General features: G+C 41.6%; 1 protein-coding gene across 3 annotated transcripts in view; it reads right to left on the bottom strand.

Annotated features, from left to right (window-relative positions):
- The window catches only part of ppp1r32 (protein phosphatase 1, regulatory subunit 32), a 151918-nt gene that overhangs the window by 57473 nt on the left and 75237 nt on the right, over positions 1–19208 (bottom strand). For all 3 annotated transcript variants that reach the window (XM_043705996.1, XM_043705998.1, XM_043705995.1), the window contains one exon: positions 10147–10332. In XM_043705996.1, coding sequence (XP_043561931.1) covers positions 10147–10332 — 186 coding nt within the window. The remainder of the gene's footprint in view (positions 1–10146; positions 10333–19208) is intronic.

Here is a 19208-nt window from a genome sequence, read left to right as displayed (position 1 = left end):
TATCTACCTGCGACTCCACTTTCAAGGAGCTATGAATCGCATTTAGTGAAGGTTAATAAGATTAAGGAATAATGAAGTTGTAGGTACTTAATGATGTAGAAGAACAGAATGGCACGGAGTGCTACAGATATTTGAAGATGGGTAGACAGGTGAATGAAGTGGTCTTGTACTTATTGTTGAAGCATACAACGTAAAAGCTGGGGAATTATACTGGATCTGAATAAAATGCAAAATAAGTCACAGCTGGTGTACTGCAGGCAGTGCTTGAGTCCACATTATAGAACAGATGAGAGTGCACGAGAGAAGAAAATTTACAAGATTTTGCCTAAGATGGAGAACTACAATTACAAGGAAAGATTAGATAGGTTAGGGTTGTTTACTTTGGAACAGAGAAGGCTGGTGGGAGAGCTAATCATGTGTGTAAAATATGAGACATCTAGTTAGAATAGATAGGAAGGCTGTATTCATAACTTGAGTGTCCAAAACATAGATTTAGGGTGAGACATAGAAGGTTTAGAGGTGAATTGTCTTCAGCCAGACGATAGTGGGATTCTGGAACCCACTGCCCAAAAGGATGGTAGAGGTAGAAACCCTCAAAATGTTGATAAACATACTTGGATATTTGCTTGAACTACCATAATTTAACAGCAACTTCGAGTAATAGTTGGAAAGAGGGATTGGACTGAAGAGCTACTTGTCTGTGGATACATAGACCAAGTGGTTTCCACCTGTGCTGTAAATCTCTATGAATCTATGTTAACTTTAACTTCCCCTTGAACAAACCTGCTTGAGAGTCATTTCAATTCTTAATATAGCGCAACTGGAGTGTCAACCTTGCCAATGCCATTTCAATCAGGTCCAACTTGTTCCAGGCAGAAGTCAAATTTCTCAGTCAGAATGAGTAAGGAAATAGAATCAGATACAGCTTCCAGGGATAAAAGAAGCAGGAGCCAATTTATGGTGGATAAAGTGATATCAGATATATTAAATTAAATTTGCTGCAACATGTAACAGCTGAATTTTAACCAGTGAAAGTGAAAAGTTGTTGATCAATTATCAGATGTAATTGTAGAAATGTTGGGAACAAAAGTAGTAAAATTCAAAATGGTAAGTCAATACACCATTATTGAAATATTAGTTGCATTAATGTTGCTTTGCTTGATGCAGGTAGTGGGATTTATCTTAATATAAAATTGACACAGGCAAAACCTACACTTGTTGGATTAACAATATAAGAAATAGGAGCAGGAATAGAGCATAAAACCAGTTGAATTTGTTCTACCATTCAAAAAGATTACAGCTGATCCTCCTTTTAACCACAGTTTCCATTAGGATCCTCTAAGACTGAAAACCTACTTATCTCAGCCTTGAATATATTCAGCAATGAATTCCCCTGCAACCCTTTGGCACAGAGAATTCTAAATGTTCACAAAAAAACTTCAGTGAATAAATTTCTCCTCAGCTCAATCATAAATGATCAACACCTTATCTTAAGGCTCTGCCCTGTGCTCCAGAACCTCAGTATCTACCCTACCCTTCAGAATTATAAACATTCTTTTTAAACTCCAGGGGATAGAGGCTGAAATTCTTCAGCTTATCATCATAGGACAATACTCACAGCCCTAGAAGCAATTTTATGAATATTTGATGTACCACCACTGATGCAATTATATCTTTCTTGATCTCTGGAGACCAAAACTGCATACAGTATAGAATGATTGGAGATGCCGGTATTGAACTCGAGTGTACAAAGTTAAAAATTGTACAACACCAGGTTATATTCCAACAGGTTTATTTGGGACTACTAGCTTTATTCTCCACAACCACCTGATGAAGGAGCAGTGCTCCGAAAGCTAGTGCTTCCAAATAAACTTGTTGGACGATAACCTGGTGCTGTATGATTTTTAACTTTGTACAGTGTAGAAGATATAGTAGTCTCACTAGCTTCCTGCATAATTTAGCACAAGTTCCTTATTCTCATATTCCAATTCCCTTGCAAAAATAAAAATCACATGCCATTTGTCTTAATTGCGAGCCGTACCTTCATGTCAAATTTTATGTTGCTGTACAATGCTAACCAAGTTCTATAAACATTTTTCATCCCTTTTTTAAAAAATCATTTACTTGTCTATTTTTATTATGATTGTGAAAACCTCATGTCCCAGCATCATACTTCATCTGCCACCTTGTTGCCCATTCTGACTGAGAAATTTGACTTCTGCCTGGAACAAGTTGGACCTGATTGAAATGGCATTGGCAAGGTTGACACTCCAGTTGCGCTATATTACATCTGTCTGTACCTCTTTGTAGCATCTTTCTATCTTCCTCACAGCTTACATTCTGACTCAGTTTTGTATCACCAGCAAACTTACATACATCACTGTTGGTCGTTTAATCTAAGCCATAAATGTAGATTTTAAATCACTGAGGCTGTAGTACTAATCTGTCCAGCATTCCACTATTCACAGCCTGCCAATGTGAAAATGCCTCATTTATCCTTATTCTTTGCTTCATGCTCACTAAGCAATCCTCTATCTACATACACAAACATATATGAACATCCATGCTGGTGGAGTATCTGCAATTCTTATCTTGTGAATTTGTGGACCTTTCAAATGCCATTTGAAAATCCAAGAATGCTCCATCCACTGGCTCTTCTTTTTTCCTACTAGCTACATCCTCAATAACTCAAACAGAATTGTCAAACACTATTTCTCTTTGTTAAAAGCCTATGTTGATTTTGCTCATGCTATGAGTTTCTAAGTACATTGTTACAACGTCCTTCATAACATCGTCCAATAGTTTCCAGAAGTCTGTCAGACTAATTGAACTGAAGCTCCCTGTTTTCTCTCTCCCTCCTCCTTTGGTTAATGCTGTCACATTTGCAAGCTTCCAAACCACTAAGATCATTTTAGAATCTGGGTAATTTAGAAAGTCATAGCCAACATAACCACTTTATCTGCCATAAGTCTTTTAGAACCTTAGAATGTAGGCCATCAGGTCCTAGAGATTTGCCAGTGTTTAATTCCTTGAAACTTTCTCAGATGTTTTCTCTGCTGATAGCAATTTCCTTAAGCTCCTCACTCTTATTAGCCCCTTAATTGTCATTTATTTCTGCAATGCAATTTATGTCTTCTACAGTGAAGACAGACAACAGTTCTGTTCAATTTCTCTGTAATTTGTTTGGTCTCCTGTGATAACTTCTCCTGGCTCGGCCTCTAATGGACCAACATTTAATGCAAATAATTCTTCCTTCTAATATACTTGGGAAAAGGTTTTACAATTTACTATCTGAGTATCCTCATTCTATTTTTCCTCCTTTTTATCAGCTATATTGGTTTGTTGCTAAATTCTAAAACACTTCCAAACTTTGGGCTTATTGCTACTTCTGCCACATAAATGATTTCTAATACTATCCTTAACTTTTTGAATGAGCCAAAGATGGATCATTCTTGCTGTTTTGCTTTTCAATAGACTTACTTTTTTAATGTAACATTTTTTGAAAACTTTGAATAGTTTATTTCAATGTTATCCACTATTTATTTATCCCTATTCTCAATGGCCAACGAACCGTATCTGTACTGCATGGCTCTATGGCCTTTGACATTTTTTTAACCCCATCAAGCCTAGCTAGCTTTCCCATCAGTACTCTGCAGTCGGACTTGTTTATATTTAAGACTATTGTTTAAGACTATAGCATACGTTTTGACTTAATATGGGTTTGGAGGTCTAATATTTAATTCTGAAAATAAAACCATGTGTGTAAAGATTAGATGCAGTTCTATCCTCTGTCAACTAGCCAGAGCCAGAGGATAGAACACGGAAGCAAAAAATGTTTGCCTAAAGGTGAAGACTGGAAGCCAAATTAAAACACTACTAAACTACAATTATAGTGGCCATTTTGAAAATTGTTGTAGTCTGATTAACCTCTGACCTCTGATGTTCTTAGGGCACTGAAGGGGGCCATTTCATCCATTGCGTTCATGCCAATTTTCTGTAGAACAACATAAACAATTTCATTCCGTTGTAGCCTTGTAAGCTTATTTTCTGCAACTCTCAATTTCCTATCAAAATCATTGATTATCTCTACTTCTACATCTCTCCTGGTGGAAGCAAGTTCCAGATCATCACTACTCCGTGTGCAAAAGGGTTCTTCCTCACAATCCCTTATGTTTTTTACCTAAAATCCTAAATCTGTCTCCTCCAGTCCCTGTTGTTATGTCACCTTAGTCTTAGCAGATCATAGGAGCTGAGCTCTCATTACAGCAAAGTGACTGGTGGTGATTTAACCTGAGGGCCACCAGACCACAGGTGAGGGAAGAGGTTGAGAAGGAGAGTCCTTCATGATAACCTCACACCCGTGATGGGAATTGAATTCATGCTACTGGCATCACACTGCTCTCTAAACCAATAATCCAGGCAATTTGGAAATTACTCCCATACCCGGGATCATATTACAGGACTCCAGTAACAGATAATGGCAGTGCACTGTGATAGGCTAGTTTAATCATTGGTAGATGAGCTAATGCTGAAGATGATGGTGGAGTAATGTGATAGGTTAAGTGTAATGTAGGGAACCAGTGTGACAAGACGATGATTAGTTTAGAAAGACAAAGCAAGCCAGTATGTTGGTTATGCTAATGTTATCCGATGTGTGGGAACAACTGGATAAACTACAGTGAGACAAAGGGTTGGTGGGCAATCGGGAAGCCATTAGCTGATTGCCACAGATTTTCTTTGCAAATTAAAGTTTAACTTCGTGAGGGATTTTCTGCGTCTACTGGTAATTTTTACAGAATATTGAGCGATTCTTCTACAACACCAACTGAGCCCTGGAAGCAACAGTAAATAGGGACAACTTTCCTTTGCCTACCTAATGCAAACATATCTTAGTCCTGTACTCAATCACATATCTCACCTTCACTTCTTTTGCCTCAAGGATAACAACTGCAGTTCCTTAAACCTAATGTCAGCTAAAATAATGCCAGAAGAATTCTGATTAACCTACTCTCCACTCTCACAAGGACCCTCATGTCTTTCCTAAAGTGCACTAAACAGACTGATTGGAATGCTATGGTTGCAGCCGCCACCAGTAGAATCTACTGCTACATGCAGTCATGATCCCTGCAGCTGGCCTTTCTCCCTCTATTCATCTATTTTCAGGAAGTTAAAAACCACAGTAAACAGATCAACCAAGATCTTATAGTGTTGGAGTACCTATGTGGATATTCAAGAGGCACAGGAAGGCATTGCATTACTTCTTTGCTTGAGTAAGATCAGAGTGTGATAATTGCAGGATGTAGGCCAGTCATACATGGGACAAAGGGCAAAGTGCTCCAATTGATGGGACAACACCATGTTGTACTAAAGTAAATCAGATCGGCATCCAGAGTTTCAGATCAGCTTAAATGCAAACATGAATTAGAACAGGAGTATGCCATTCAGCCCCGCCAGCTTGCTCCATCTCTCAACAAATTCATGATTGATCAACTGTCACCTCCAATCCAATTCCTGTATATCCCTGAACCTTTCACCCACTTACTTAATTAGATTAGATTAGATTACTTACAGTGTGGAAACAGGCCCTTCGGCCCAACAAGTCCACACCGACCCGCCGAAGCGCAACCCACCCATACCCCTACATTTACCCCTTTAACCTAACACTACGGGCAATTTAGCATGGCCAATTCACCTGACCTGCACATCTTTGGACTGTGGGAGGAAACCGGAGCACCCGGAGGAAACCCACGCAGACACGGGGAGAATGTGCAAACTCCACACAGTCAGTCGCCTGAGTCGGGAATTGAACCCAGGTCTCTGGCGCTGTGAGGCAGCAGTGCTAACCACTGTGCCACCGTGCCGCCCAAATAATCTATAATCTATCTACCTCAATGTTAAAAATATTCAAGGATTCTGCTTCCACCATCTTTTCAAGGAAGTGTTCAAAATACTTATGACCCTCAGAGAAACAACTTCATCTTATCTGTGTTTTAAATGAGTGATTTTTAGACGGTGACCTTCAAATCTAGTTCTCCTAATGACATGAAGCATCTTCTCAACATCAAACCTGTCAAAACCTTTGAGGATCTTCCATGTTTCAATCAAGTTGTCCCCTTACTCTTCTGAACTCCAGCAGATACAACCTTTCCTCAGAAGACAACCCTTTTATTCCAGGTATCAGTTTGGTAGAATTTCTCTAAACTGCTCTAACACATTTATATCTTTTTTTAAAACAAAGTGACCAATATTGTGCACAGTACTCTAGATGCGGTTTCACCAGTGACCTGCATAACCAAAGCAAAACCTCCTTTCTTTTGCGTCCAATTCGCCCATGATAAGTGATGATATTCTATTAGCTTTTGATATTGCTTGTCTGACACATCTCTGACATCACTAATGGAAAATCACCAGAGTCTAGAAGGAGCAAGTGGGGAGAACAGTCCTAAATGCTACACTAACTGTATTTGAGGACCTACTATGTACAGATTTAAATAAGCAAGTATTACACAACATAAGATGTTGAAGGGTCTTTCTTAGAAATAAGCAGTAAGTAAAATCAAAGGCAATGGATGTGCAGACACCCACAGCCTGTGGTAACCTAGAACAGTATTACAGTGCACAGGTAGAGTATTGACTTAAAACACGAAGTATGGTCCACATAAATTGATCATTCCAGCGGTTCAAAATGATTATCTTTAATGCAATGGATGTCATGGAATATGAAAGTGATAAAGATAATATTGTAATAATACGACAGCTTTAAAGCATGATGCAATTCTTAATAGGATTCAAACTGATAATTTGGGATGGAGTTTCCTCCAGGCTTTAGGAAACCAAACCACCTCTCGCAGGTATTAAGATCAATGATGCAACCTTAGGCCAAGCTATCTAAAGACTGGTGCTGGGTCAACTTCTTTTCATCATTTGGGATATCTGGTTGGCATGGACGGGTTGGACTGAAGGGTCTGTTTCCATGCTGTACATCTCCATGACTCTATGATTAGGATGTGAACATAGGACGAATAGTTAGTAAGCTTGTAGGTGACACCAAAATTGCAAGTGTAATAGTTAGTAAGCTTGTAGGTGACACCAAAATTGCAAGTGTAGCAGACTGCGAAGAAGGTTACCTCAGATTACAACAGAATCTTGGTCAGATGGGCCAATGGGCTGAGGAGTGGCAGATGGAGTTTAATTTAGATAAATGTGAGGTGCTGCATTTTGGGAAAGCAGGACTTCTACATTTAATGGTAAGGTCTTTGGGAGTGTTGCTGAACAAAGAGACCTTTGAGTGCAGGTTCATAGTTATTTGAAAGTAAGGTTGCAGGTAGATAGAATCATGGAGGTGGTGTTTGGTATGCTTTCCTTTATTGATCAGAGCATAGAGTATAGGACTTGGGCGTTCACGTTACAGCTGTAAAGGACATTGGTTAGGTCACTTTTGGAATATTGTATGCATTTTGGTCTCCTTCCTTTCGGAATATTGTTGTGAAATTTGAAAGAGTTCAGAAAAGATTTACAAGCTTGTTGCCAGGATCGGAGGATTTGAGCTATAGGGAGAGGCTAAATAGCCTGGAGCTGTTTTCCCTGGAGCATCGGAGGCTGAGGGGTGACCTTATTGAGGTTTATAAACTCATGAGGGGGATGGATAGGATAAATAGACAAGGTCTTTTCCCTGGGTTGGGGAGTCCAAAACTAGAGGGCATAGTTTAGAGTGAGAGGGAAAAGATATCAAAGGGACTTAAGGGGCAACTTTTTCACATAATGGGTGGTGCGTGTATGGAGTGCACTGTCAGAGAAATTGGTGGAGGCTGGCACTATTACAACATTTAAAAGGCATCTGGATGGGTAGATGAAAAGGAAGGGTTTGGAGGGATATGGGCCAAGTGCTGTCAAATGGGAGCAGATTAATTTAGGATATCTGGTTAGCATGGACAAGTTGAGTTGAAAGGTCTGTTTCCATGCTGTATATCTCTATGACTCCATCTTCCAATTGGCCATGTCTGCGCTTAACTGCCTACTCACAAAGGTGTAGGCTCAATCAGAATGCTGGCATCCATGACGTTTTGGCTTTGGTGGCTGCTCAGATAGGTCAGAGAGTCCTAGAATACCAAGCATGTTGGCATCCTCAGACATGAAAAAAAATACTAACCCAGAAGACAGTGGAAACAGGCTTTCTCTAAACATGGTGTGGACAGAGTCAGAAACACAAATACATAGGATAATGTATTCTGTGCAGCACATTTATGGCTTCCCTCAATGGCTAATTGTTATGCTGCCAAGTGTGTTTCCAAGTACAGAGGAACCTTGATTATCCGAGTATCAATTATTCAAATTTCAGATTATTCAAAGAAGACTTCAAGGTCCTGCAAAAACTGTACATGAAAGAGGTAAGTACATTTGACTTACCTGGACTGAAGAACATGTGAAACACTGGCAAAAACAAAGAAATACAAGCAACTCAAACATCAGCGACTGGATATTTTTAGGGAAGGGGTGTTACACAGCCCTTTGCAAAAGTAAGTGTTTTACAGTATTCCTGTCACTTTACTGGGCCATTCATGAAAAAAAAAGGCCAAGAATACAAAAGCACCGCTCTGATAAATGCTCTTGCGATCATAGAAGCTGTTCGGGACCTTGTTTACAGGTAATGCTATCTTCACCTCTCCTTGCCAAATGCTAACTACTGCTACATTTTTAAAATGTTTTTTCGTGTTATCATTGCTTTGTTCTGTTCATCATATGAAACCTGTGTCCTTTTACACTCAATACATTAAAATGATAGATTTAAATCAATTTTCCAGTAGAGCTCAGCGTTAGATGAGTACGGCTTCCCTTGATTAAGGTAAAATCAATTATCTGAATAATCAATTATCCAAACAAAATAGTGCCCATCCATCTCGTTCAGAAAATCGAGGTTCTTCTGTATTTAGTTGGTAAGGTTGTGGAGTTCTGAACCATAATATTGACCGTTCAGTTGAATAGTTGAAATGTCTGAATTGAAGACTAGAGAATGATGACTGGAGTCATAGAGTCAGATGTACAGCACAGAAACACACACTTTGGTTTGTCATTTTTGAGAAGATTTATAGCTCAGATTGAGGTTCAGCTTGTAAGTTTGCTCACTGAGCTTGTAGGTTTGTTCTCAGACATTTCGTGACCATGCTAGGTAACATCATCAGTGGGCCTCTGGTCAAGCACCGGTGGTATAGCCCACTTTCTATTTATGTGTCTTGGTCTGTTAAGGTGGGTGATATCATTTCCAGTTCTTTTTCTCAGAGGTTGGTAAATAGGGTCCAAATCGATGCGTTCATTGATGAAGTTCCAGTTTGAATGCAAGGCCTCTAGGAATTCCTATGCATGTCTTTGTCTAGCCTGTCCTAGGATGGATGTGTTGTCCCAGTCAAAGTGGCATCAAATAGCCACCAAAAGACATGACCCACCAGTATCCTTACATACCAGATGAAGAAGGACACCACTTCGACTGGAACAACACATCCATCCTGGGACAGGCTAAACATGTCTCTTGTATCCGATGTCTCTTTGCACAACAACCCTCCTGAGAACCTTACCATTAAGTGTACTAGAAAGACCTGTTATTCTATGAGAAGATTCATGCTCTTCTGTTGATATTTCTCAACAAAGCAATAACGTAAGCATGATATACATATACATTTAATGCATTATTTTCAGGCAGATGCAATTGCTAGATGTAATCAGATGTACAAAATAGCTACCTCAAATATAAGTAAAGCCCCTCAATCAGTTAAGAATGTCAACTTAGTTTGATTGCACTCAAGGCTGTAAATTCAACTCCATTCTAGGACTTTAAAGTTGAACTTAATGCAGCGTGTGAATACACTACTGACAGAATATACCTTTCCAGGAGATCTGAAATTCATGCCTGGTTTCTCAGTTCAAATGTATATTAAACAGACTATGCAATTATTCTATAATCCTGGTCAATCTTCCTCTTTCAACCACTACCAAAAATAAAATCAATCATGTAATCCTTTCATGAACTACATCTGGAATCTGTGTGTTTGGTGAAATTAGTAACTGTCAATTAGTCTAAGCTTAAGATACAGAAAAAGATGCCACAGCACATAAATCCAAGATTGACACAAAAGAAGAAACAACTTTCCTTACCTTAGCACCAACACTAACATTGCCCAGCAGTTCTGTTTTTAATGGTCTATGTTCTGGATAGGTGTAGGTCAGGGAGTTGATGCTGCTAGGTTCATCAAGATGGCTTCTGTTAAGGTACTCAACTGGATCTTCCTTCTTTAGCTTTTCTACTTTAGCCGTGGGAAGGTTCTGTAGCCCAGTTGGCAGCTATGATAAAGAGGTGGACAATATTAACATGAAGTTACAGTACACTCAAATACTAGTAACAATTACGATATATTTACTAGGCTTGCTGTCATGCTGTTAATGTATCAGTTACAAACCAGAAACATGCAAATCTTTGTGGTTACCAAACAATTTATGAATGCCAGAAAAGTTTACACTGGTAACTAAGTTTGCAGTCAGGAAATTGCACTTTTCCAAATATTTAAATGAGTATTTTTTATGTTCACACACTGCAATGTTGCCTTACTTCTTAACAACGAAACTATTTTATTTCCTTCCCTCCTGAAACAATAGTGTTCCTGCGCAAGTTCCAGAAAAGTGTGTTAGCAGGGCATTTGGCTCCGACACTGATCCTGTACTTGGCTGACATTTGCATACAAGCACTTACTTTGAAGAGTTGCTGCAGCAATGTAGCTGTTTTTCCTCCTTCTCAAAACCTGAAACAGTGGGGCAATGATAACATTGTCACTGGTATTTTGCAGATGACACCTTGTTGCTTGTGGTGTACTAGAAAGGATTATTTGAGGTAATACCAATCCTCCATTGTCTTTGTTTAGATTTGGCCTTATACAATGGTTAGTGAGAATACACCACTGTAAAGTGTCTACAAGAAGAGCTGTTCTACGATAGCAGTAAGTACACCTATATTTGGTTAGGCATAAATACTAGGATTTTAGGGAGCTGGTACAGATGCATCTGCTCCCTCCAAAAGCTTGAATAAAACTCTTTTTCTCCACCCACAGACTATGACATCAGTAGAATGGGTGGAGCCAACATAATGGAACATTATCCTCCTCAGAACCAACATCTCAGACAACAATTACTACATATTGGCTGATCCTAGTTAGAGCAGACCCTAAATTTAATCTGGTGATCCTTGTTTAATGGTGTCTGAAATAATTCCACAAAGTTGGTATCCTGTCATCAAGTCACCTTTCACTTACATGTGGTAAGTCCTTGACACCGATCCAGCTCCCTCAGAGCCAGCTCTCACAGTGAACAGGATGTCTGATGCTCCTGCTTTTATCTGTAAGCCAGGGCTCCCTGATTGGACCAGATTTCAGCCCAAATCAGGGGAGTCACATTCTATAAGGTCAGCCTGGCTGACCTTGTCACTATCACTACATCCCTCCTCTTTTGAGTCTGAGGACATAGACCAGTTCTTTCTCTTAAAGCTCTTCCTGAGGCATTCCAACACTAGGTCTGGTTCCTCCAGCTCTACCTCTGATATGGGCAGCATGTAATGCACAGTCACTCACCTCTTGTGCCCAGAGTTTCTGGGAAGAAATTCATTCTCTTCTTCAGGCAGCAAAGGTGTCAAGGTAGTGACATCCGCCGTGTCCATCTCAGATTCCGAGGTCTCTTCAACACTTGATGGAGAGGGAAAACACACGGGTTCTGGCAGCCTTTCCCAATGTTCCGAAAAGCTGGGCACATGTTGCTTCCGCCCTGTTTGCGAATTTGCAGCTTTCCTATGGTCCACGAGTTTGTTCAGGTCCATTACACCTACCTGACCTCATGTTGATCATGCCTCTTACCCATGCAGGACCAGTCTTGTGGTTCCAACACCAAACTTTGTCCCCTGATGTGAACTGCCTCTCTCGCTTAATGGAGTCTTGTGTCTGGCATTGATGTTCCTGATGCTTTTTCATCCTCCCACCAGAAAGAATCAGATTTAACCCAGAGCAAAGTATTCTCCCTAGTAGTAACTCTGCTGGAGCTGAAAACATTCCATGGCACTATTTCAAATAAATGCATGGAGTACTGTCTTGGCCAATATTTATCCCTCAGTCAATATCACAGAAACAGATTACCTGTCACATTGCATTGTGGGAGATGGTTTCTCCATTTCTAACATAAGCAGTGAGCACACATCAAAAGTTCTTCAGGGGCTAGAAAATCATTTTGAGATGTTTGGTGATCATCAAAAGCATTTACAGAAGCTTTGCAGTGTCTGAAAAATGTGAGAAATTTGGGCAAATAGGGTGGGATGACCAATAAGGATATTCCTCAGATCCCAAAGTCCTATTTTCCAGCCAAAGTTAGATGAAGGGATGAGATTCTCATTTAGAGTCATAGAGTCATAGAGATGTACAGGAGCAAACAGTGAGATGGTGTCCCCAGGTACCCGCTCACTTCGGTCCAACCCGACCATGCCGACCCGATATCCCAACCCGATCTAGTTCCACCTGCCAGCACCCGGCCCATATCCCTCCAAACCCTTTCTATTCATATACCCATCCAAATGCCTCTTAAATGTTGCAATTGTACCAGCCTCCACCACTTCCTCTGGCAGCTCATTCGATACACGTACCACCCTCTGTGTGAAAAAGTTGCCCCTTAGGTCTCTTTTATATCTTTCCCCTCTCACCCTAAACCTATGCCCTCTAGTTCTGGACTCCTCGCCCCCAGGGAAAAGACTTTGCTGATTTACCCTATCCACGCCCCTCATAATTTTGTAAACCTCTATAAAGTCACACAATATTCCAACAGTTGTCTAACCAATGTCCTTTACATCCGCAACATGACCTCCCAATTCCTGTACTCAATACTCTAACCAATAAAGGAAAGCATACCAAACGCCTTCTTCACTATCCTATCTTTTTTGAGAGGCAAGAGGAGTACTAACATGGAATATACCTCATTATCACCCCTCAATACTATCTAAACTCACCTCATTCATATTCAGGCTGCCAACTTCCCATTCACCAGACAGAAACTAAATACTGAGAATTCCCAAAATAAAAGTCAGAGCAGATACCTGGGGACACCATCTCACTGTTTGTTCCTCCAGAGCTCCATCTTGGACACTTGGCACCAACATCTTTGGGCACACTCAATGGCCAGCAGACACAGACACAGACATTGGCATCTGACATGTATTAGCTTCTTCATTGTGGCACATCTCTGATCCATCTACAGCATGCTGTTGTACTTCAATGCTACAGTTTCGAGTACACAGGCACCTTTCATTGCAATACAGCTGCCAGAACACCTATGTGTGCAGCAATAGGAAACCTGCTCACATTGTGGATCAAGTTGCATCTCAGGGCTGCTTGTCCACTCTCTTAACACTCACTCATTCACTTTGTGATTACTTCAATGCCAACAGCAACCGTGCCTTTTCTATTGGCATGTTACCCCCCTCAGCTGCATCTGTAAGGTTCACTGTCCTTCTGTTGTTTAGCTCAGTCACAAAGCCACACAACCTGCCATGGCTGTCAGCAGTCATCAGTCAAGAGGGTGAACATGTTGTTGTAATGCACTGTGCTGCATCAATGTCACACCTGTAGCACACACCGGCAGCAAACACACTACATCTGTTTCAACTAATGACCACGTCCTAAAGATGACAGGGACTTGTCATTATTTAAGTCAGTAAGGGCTACTGATAGTTGAGGAGAAAGTGAGGTCTGCAGATGCTGGAGATCAGAGCTGGAAATGTGTTGCTGGAAAAGCGCAGCAGATCAGGCAGCATCCAGGGAACAGGAGAATCGACGTTTCGGGCATAAGCCCTTCCTGAAGAAGGGCTTATGCCCGAAACGTCGATTCTCCTGTTCCCTGGATGCTGCCTGACCTGCTGTGCTTTTCCAGCAACACATTTCCAGCTACTGATAGTTGGGCAGTCCCAGTACTCTCTGTGAAGGTACTGTCTGTGGTCAGTGCAAGGGGTTGGAGTCGATCAGCCATCCATGTGGGGTGATCAGGATCAGGAGGCTGGTCTCGCTGCATTCTGGGGAGTGGGTCATGGTCAGTCCTGCAGGCACCAGCGCAAGCAGTCAGGGATTTGCAGTTGGAGAGCTGAAGACAGACCAGTCTGGGATGTGCTCAGTCATCAGTGGGTCTGTCTGTCCAAATTGGTCAGAGGCCTGGGCCATGGTCTGTCCAGGGATTCAGCGGAATGAAAAGTCAAGGTGTTCTTACCAGGTGACACTGCTGGGCAAATGGGGTAACACAGTTCTAGACGTTAGCAACAGCAACATGGACTGCACAAGGGACAAGGATGGGGAAGGGGGGCAATTGGACATTTAAGCAAGAGAAACAACAGTGTATTGGAGTACTTGGGTTGCTTCAGTGGAGGAGTGTGCATCATGATGGTAAACAGGACTAAATTTTAGGGACAGGACTCAGGAGGTAAGGATGAGAGTTGCAGTCATAAATCCAGACAGGGAGTTTCAGGTAGAAAGGGATATGAGGTCTGAGGGGAGAACCCCTTGATTACCAAGGCTGAACCTGTCATTCAGAATCCAAGCATGGACTTGCATTGCCTCAACTCCGAAATGGAAGCAACAAATGGAAAATGACATCCGAGACAGATTGTTTTCTATCCGAACATGTAGCTTTCATTTATGATGGACAAAGAGGCTTCTCACGGGGCAATAGTATCAATGATTGCACTTGTAGAGTACAGGCTGAAATGTTTTGTAATCATATCATTGTGCATATGAATTGTCTGCAGTGTACAACTGTGAGGAGTAAAAATGATTATTAAAAGAATCCTTGACCACATAATTGATCACAGTAGATTAAAAATAGTTTTTCCTGTGAAATACATAATCACAGGACCCCCCACCCCCACCCCACCCCCCAGCCACAAACCACTAAGCTAATGCAAGACCTCATAGGCTGCAGAGGGGCACAAACTGATTTCCTATCACCTTGAACTGTCAGTACAATGCAACACATTCTTGGATACAATGATAGCTTCCTTGGGTGATGTGGGGCTGGGAGGACAAGATTTCAGTACTCATTCAGCATTTACAACCTTATACTGCAACATAACAGATGAACCATTCATTAGAATAATTTTCAATGTCAAGGAACCACATAGAGGCATTCCATGACCTTCCTGTCAGAGTACACAATGTCCCACTGTCTGGAAGTGTATGCTAAATGTACTTAGGAGTGACATGAATACTAACTGCTCACATTACTGAAGACCTGTTCTGTTTCTTTTGCTCTCCACGCAGGTCCATTGAATGCCTGACTGATGGATCCACTCCCAGCAGGGTTTACCATTGCTGCTGCTGTGATACAATGAAGATGCAGAGAAACGGAGGACAAACAATGTGCCACCAAGCTCAGCACTAACAGCAACCTCCAACAGCTGCCAAACAACCTCCACATGAACTGGTTGCAGCTAAAGTTCTCCTCAGGGTGTGCAGGAATTACCCGGAGTTCAGAGTGTATCATCCCTATTGCATTTGCCCTAGATGAGCAAGGGGTAGTCTTTCTGCAGACTCAGGGTGTACCAGGACATACTCACCAAACTATGCAACATGAAGGCATGAGTGACCATCCTATCCTGGTGACTGGCAAAGCGGTGGCAGTGCTGAATTTCCATGCAACCAGTTCTTTCCCAGGAGCCACAATTGTCCACCCACAAATATACTTTGATCAATAATGATGCCCTTTTTGCTGAGGTCAGTGCTGCAGCACTAGCAGTAGGTTTCAGCAACATAGCTGGCTTCCCCCAAGTCCAGTGCATAATAGACAGTCCACACATCATGTTGAGAGGGCCATATCACAATGCAGCTATATTGGGCATTGGGAAAGAGTAACAGAGACTTAGAGAGGGGTGGAATATCAGATGTGGCTAAGAACAGGCAAGCTATGTCACCTGGTGCTGAAACACTGATAGAGCAGGAATGAGTAAATTCACTATTATCTTTCTTTATTAATTTTGAATAGTGAACAGAGGAACAAATTGTGAAGGCATCCTCTGTCTGCTGCAAACATATAGACTAATTTGCACAAGGATGACATTACCAAGCTCACCACAATTCAGCCTTTTAAATGTCAAGTTCATTTGTAAACTACCTTATTTTCATCGGCAGTGTTAATCAATTCAGAGTACAGAGATTTATATGCAGCTTCTGGCATTTATCATTCTCTCTGTGGCAAACCAGCAGCTAGACAAGAGACATTATAATTTTTCATAGTGGGGAAGTCCAAAGATTTACAGTTGATACCCATGTGGCCATCCAGGTGCCTATACAGCCCTGTGGTGTTTCATAGGCGAAAGTGAGGACTGCAGATGCTGGAGATCAGAGTCGAGAGTGTGGTGCTGGGAAAGCACAGCAGGTCAGGCAGCATCTGAGGAGCAGGAGAATTGACAATTTGGGTAAAAGCCCTTCATCAGGAATTCCTGATGAAGGGTTTTTGCCCGAAATGTCGATTCTCCTGCTCCTCGGATGCTGCCTGACCTGCTGTGCTTTCCCAGCACCACACTCTTGACTATGGTATTTCATGACAATGAAGAAAAGAAGCCCAAGATTTCTTTGCTCTGCAGGATGATCCTGGAGTCACAGATAACTTTAAAAATAGAGAGTGAGATCCAATGGAGCTTCATAAAGTCCAGCTAAATATAATGATGCAAAAGCAAGCAAGATAGACAAGCAGGAGGCTGGAAGAACACAGCAAGCCAGGCAGCATCAGGGGATGAAGAAGTCAACATTTTGGGTATAAACCTCCCTCCAGTCTTGAGGAAGGGTTACACCCAAAATGTTGACATCTCCACCTCCTGATATTGCCTGGCTTGCTGTGTTGTTCCAGCCTCCTGCCTGTCTACTTTGGATTCCAGCACCTGCAGTTATTTTTGTCTCAAGCCAAGCAAGATGGTTATCAATACAATACTTGCAAGAACAATGTTGGTGACCTCCAATTATAATAAGAGAGAATATAACTTTTACAGGGAGTACACCAACAGTGTGACAGTGTCATGCCAACATATTTCATACGGCCAAAAAGCTTTCAGTGCATGCAGCGCACCTGGAATCAAAATATTGACCCTATCATCCATTCCTCAAATTTCTGTACATGTACAATTTAAAGAAAAGACAACAGTAGCATAATGACACATAAAATTCTTTGCTTTGGTCAGTCTGCCTTTGATGGCCTTTGTTGCGAGTTATAAAGAAGCTGTGCAAAAACTGCTTTCTATAGTTTCTGTACTAGAGAGGGACATGAAGAATTTTGGTCTATTCAGAATTCGAAAGAAGTGGTCTGCATGGTTTTCTCTAGAAACTGACTGTGATTAGGATAAAATTTCTTAAGAAATTACCTAGATTGTTATCCAGATGTCCACTGATGTATCAGTGAATGGAGGCAATGGCTAAGTGATATGGTAGCTAAACCATTAATCCAGAGAGCAGGAGAATCGACATTTCGGGCATGAGCCCTTCTTCAGGAATAAGGGCTCCTGAAGAAGGGCTCATGCCCGAAACGTCGATTCTCCTGCTCCTTGAATGCTGCCTGACCTGCTGCGCTTTTCCAGCAACACATTTTCAGCTCTGAACTCCAGCATCTGCAGTCCTCACTTTCCCATTAATCCAGAGACCCTGGATTTGAATTCTGCCAAAGCAGATAGAATTAGAAATCAATAGAAGAATCTGGACTTAAGACTCTAATGATGACCGTGAAATCATTGTCAATTATCAGATAAAAAACCCACATGGTTCACTAGTGCCCTTTAGGGAAGGAAGCCTCTGTCTTTACTTAGTCTGGTCTATTTGTAACTCCAGACCCACAACAATGTGGCTGACGTTTAACTGCCCTCTGGCCAATAACTAGCCTGGTTAGTGACACTCATATCCTGTGAATGAATTAAAAAAGGATGAATGTTTTCTATAGATCTGGGTCTAGCTGGGTTTCAGTTGCACAGCTTCACCACACAGTGAGTCATTATTGCACTTCTTTCCACCACAATTCTACACAGAAAATAAGTGCAGTAGATATATCAACTCTGATCAACAGAGCAACTTTACTGGTGCTAGAGAATTTAACACCCAAGCACATAAACAAACAAAAAGTGTCATCTTTTTGACTGAGTCCACTTGCATTCATTTGGAGCTTGGTGTTCCATTTGGTGGTTTGTGCAGACACATTCTCCATCACTATGGAATGTTCAGCAGCCAGACTGGTCCCAGGCTTAGGATGTACCTTTGGAGCCATACATGAAGTGGTAGATACAATAAGTCCAGTATGAGGTGCTGCAATTTCCCTCTTGTCTGTGCACTCAGTCTCCTCCATGGTGAGAATGGTGATTCTCCTGGGCAGCCACATATAGCTGGAGGTGTGTGCAGAGTAGCATGCTATAGCCTTGTCCTCATGGAAGCAATAACAAAGCAAGAGGAGGACAGGGAGCAAGGAGTCTCTGCCAAGTCCTTTTTCTTTTTAGGTCAGCAGGGAAGCAAAGGTGTAGTTTTCAAGATGAGGAAGAGCAGCTGCCTCTGGCTCTGGGGAATCTCCTCCGTGCACTCTGAGCTTGGACAGTGACACCTCAGCACCAGCCAACTGTTACACAAGCACCTTAAATTGCTACAATAATAGATGAGATTTCTGCATCTGTTCAGGGACCTGACAAGGTTCAGATACCCACAGAACAGCCAGCAAGGTCTCCACAAGCCACAGGGCAGCCGGCCTCCACTACAGATGGCAGCAAACAGGAAGAAGCAATCACATGTAAATACAAAAGTTGAGCAGTGCGACAGTCAGTGATTTTCTACTTGTCTGTTTTGATTAATGTAATAAGTGTCCGATTTGGTTCATGACGTTCTTTATCCAATGTTGATGATCCTCTAATAGTGCACGATGGCACGTACCATCCAAACAGCTGGCGAAAGGGCAAGAGTATTCTCCTTTGCACATTACAGAAGCTACAGTTGCTATAAGGAGGCACTCTGGGTTTACAGCAAACACTGTATGTGCTTGCAGAGTGAATCTTTATTTGGTAGATAGCTAAGTGCTAAAGTCAGGAGAAATAAATTAGTATAACAGCAAGCCTCCCTAGCACCTGAGGTTTGGTAACCTCCAAGTGATCCTTTATGAGTATCAAGATTATGCGGCACACTCACCTT

Source organism: Chiloscyllium plagiosum, chromosome 16, assembly GCF_004010195.1.
Source record: "Chiloscyllium plagiosum isolate BGI_BamShark_2017 chromosome 16, ASM401019v2, whole genome shotgun sequence".
Taxonomy (NCBI): domain Eukaryota; kingdom Metazoa; phylum Chordata; class Chondrichthyes; order Orectolobiformes; family Hemiscylliidae; genus Chiloscyllium; species Chiloscyllium plagiosum.
Note: the sequence above shows the minus strand (reverse complement) of the source record. Positions and strands in the feature narration are given on the sequence as shown.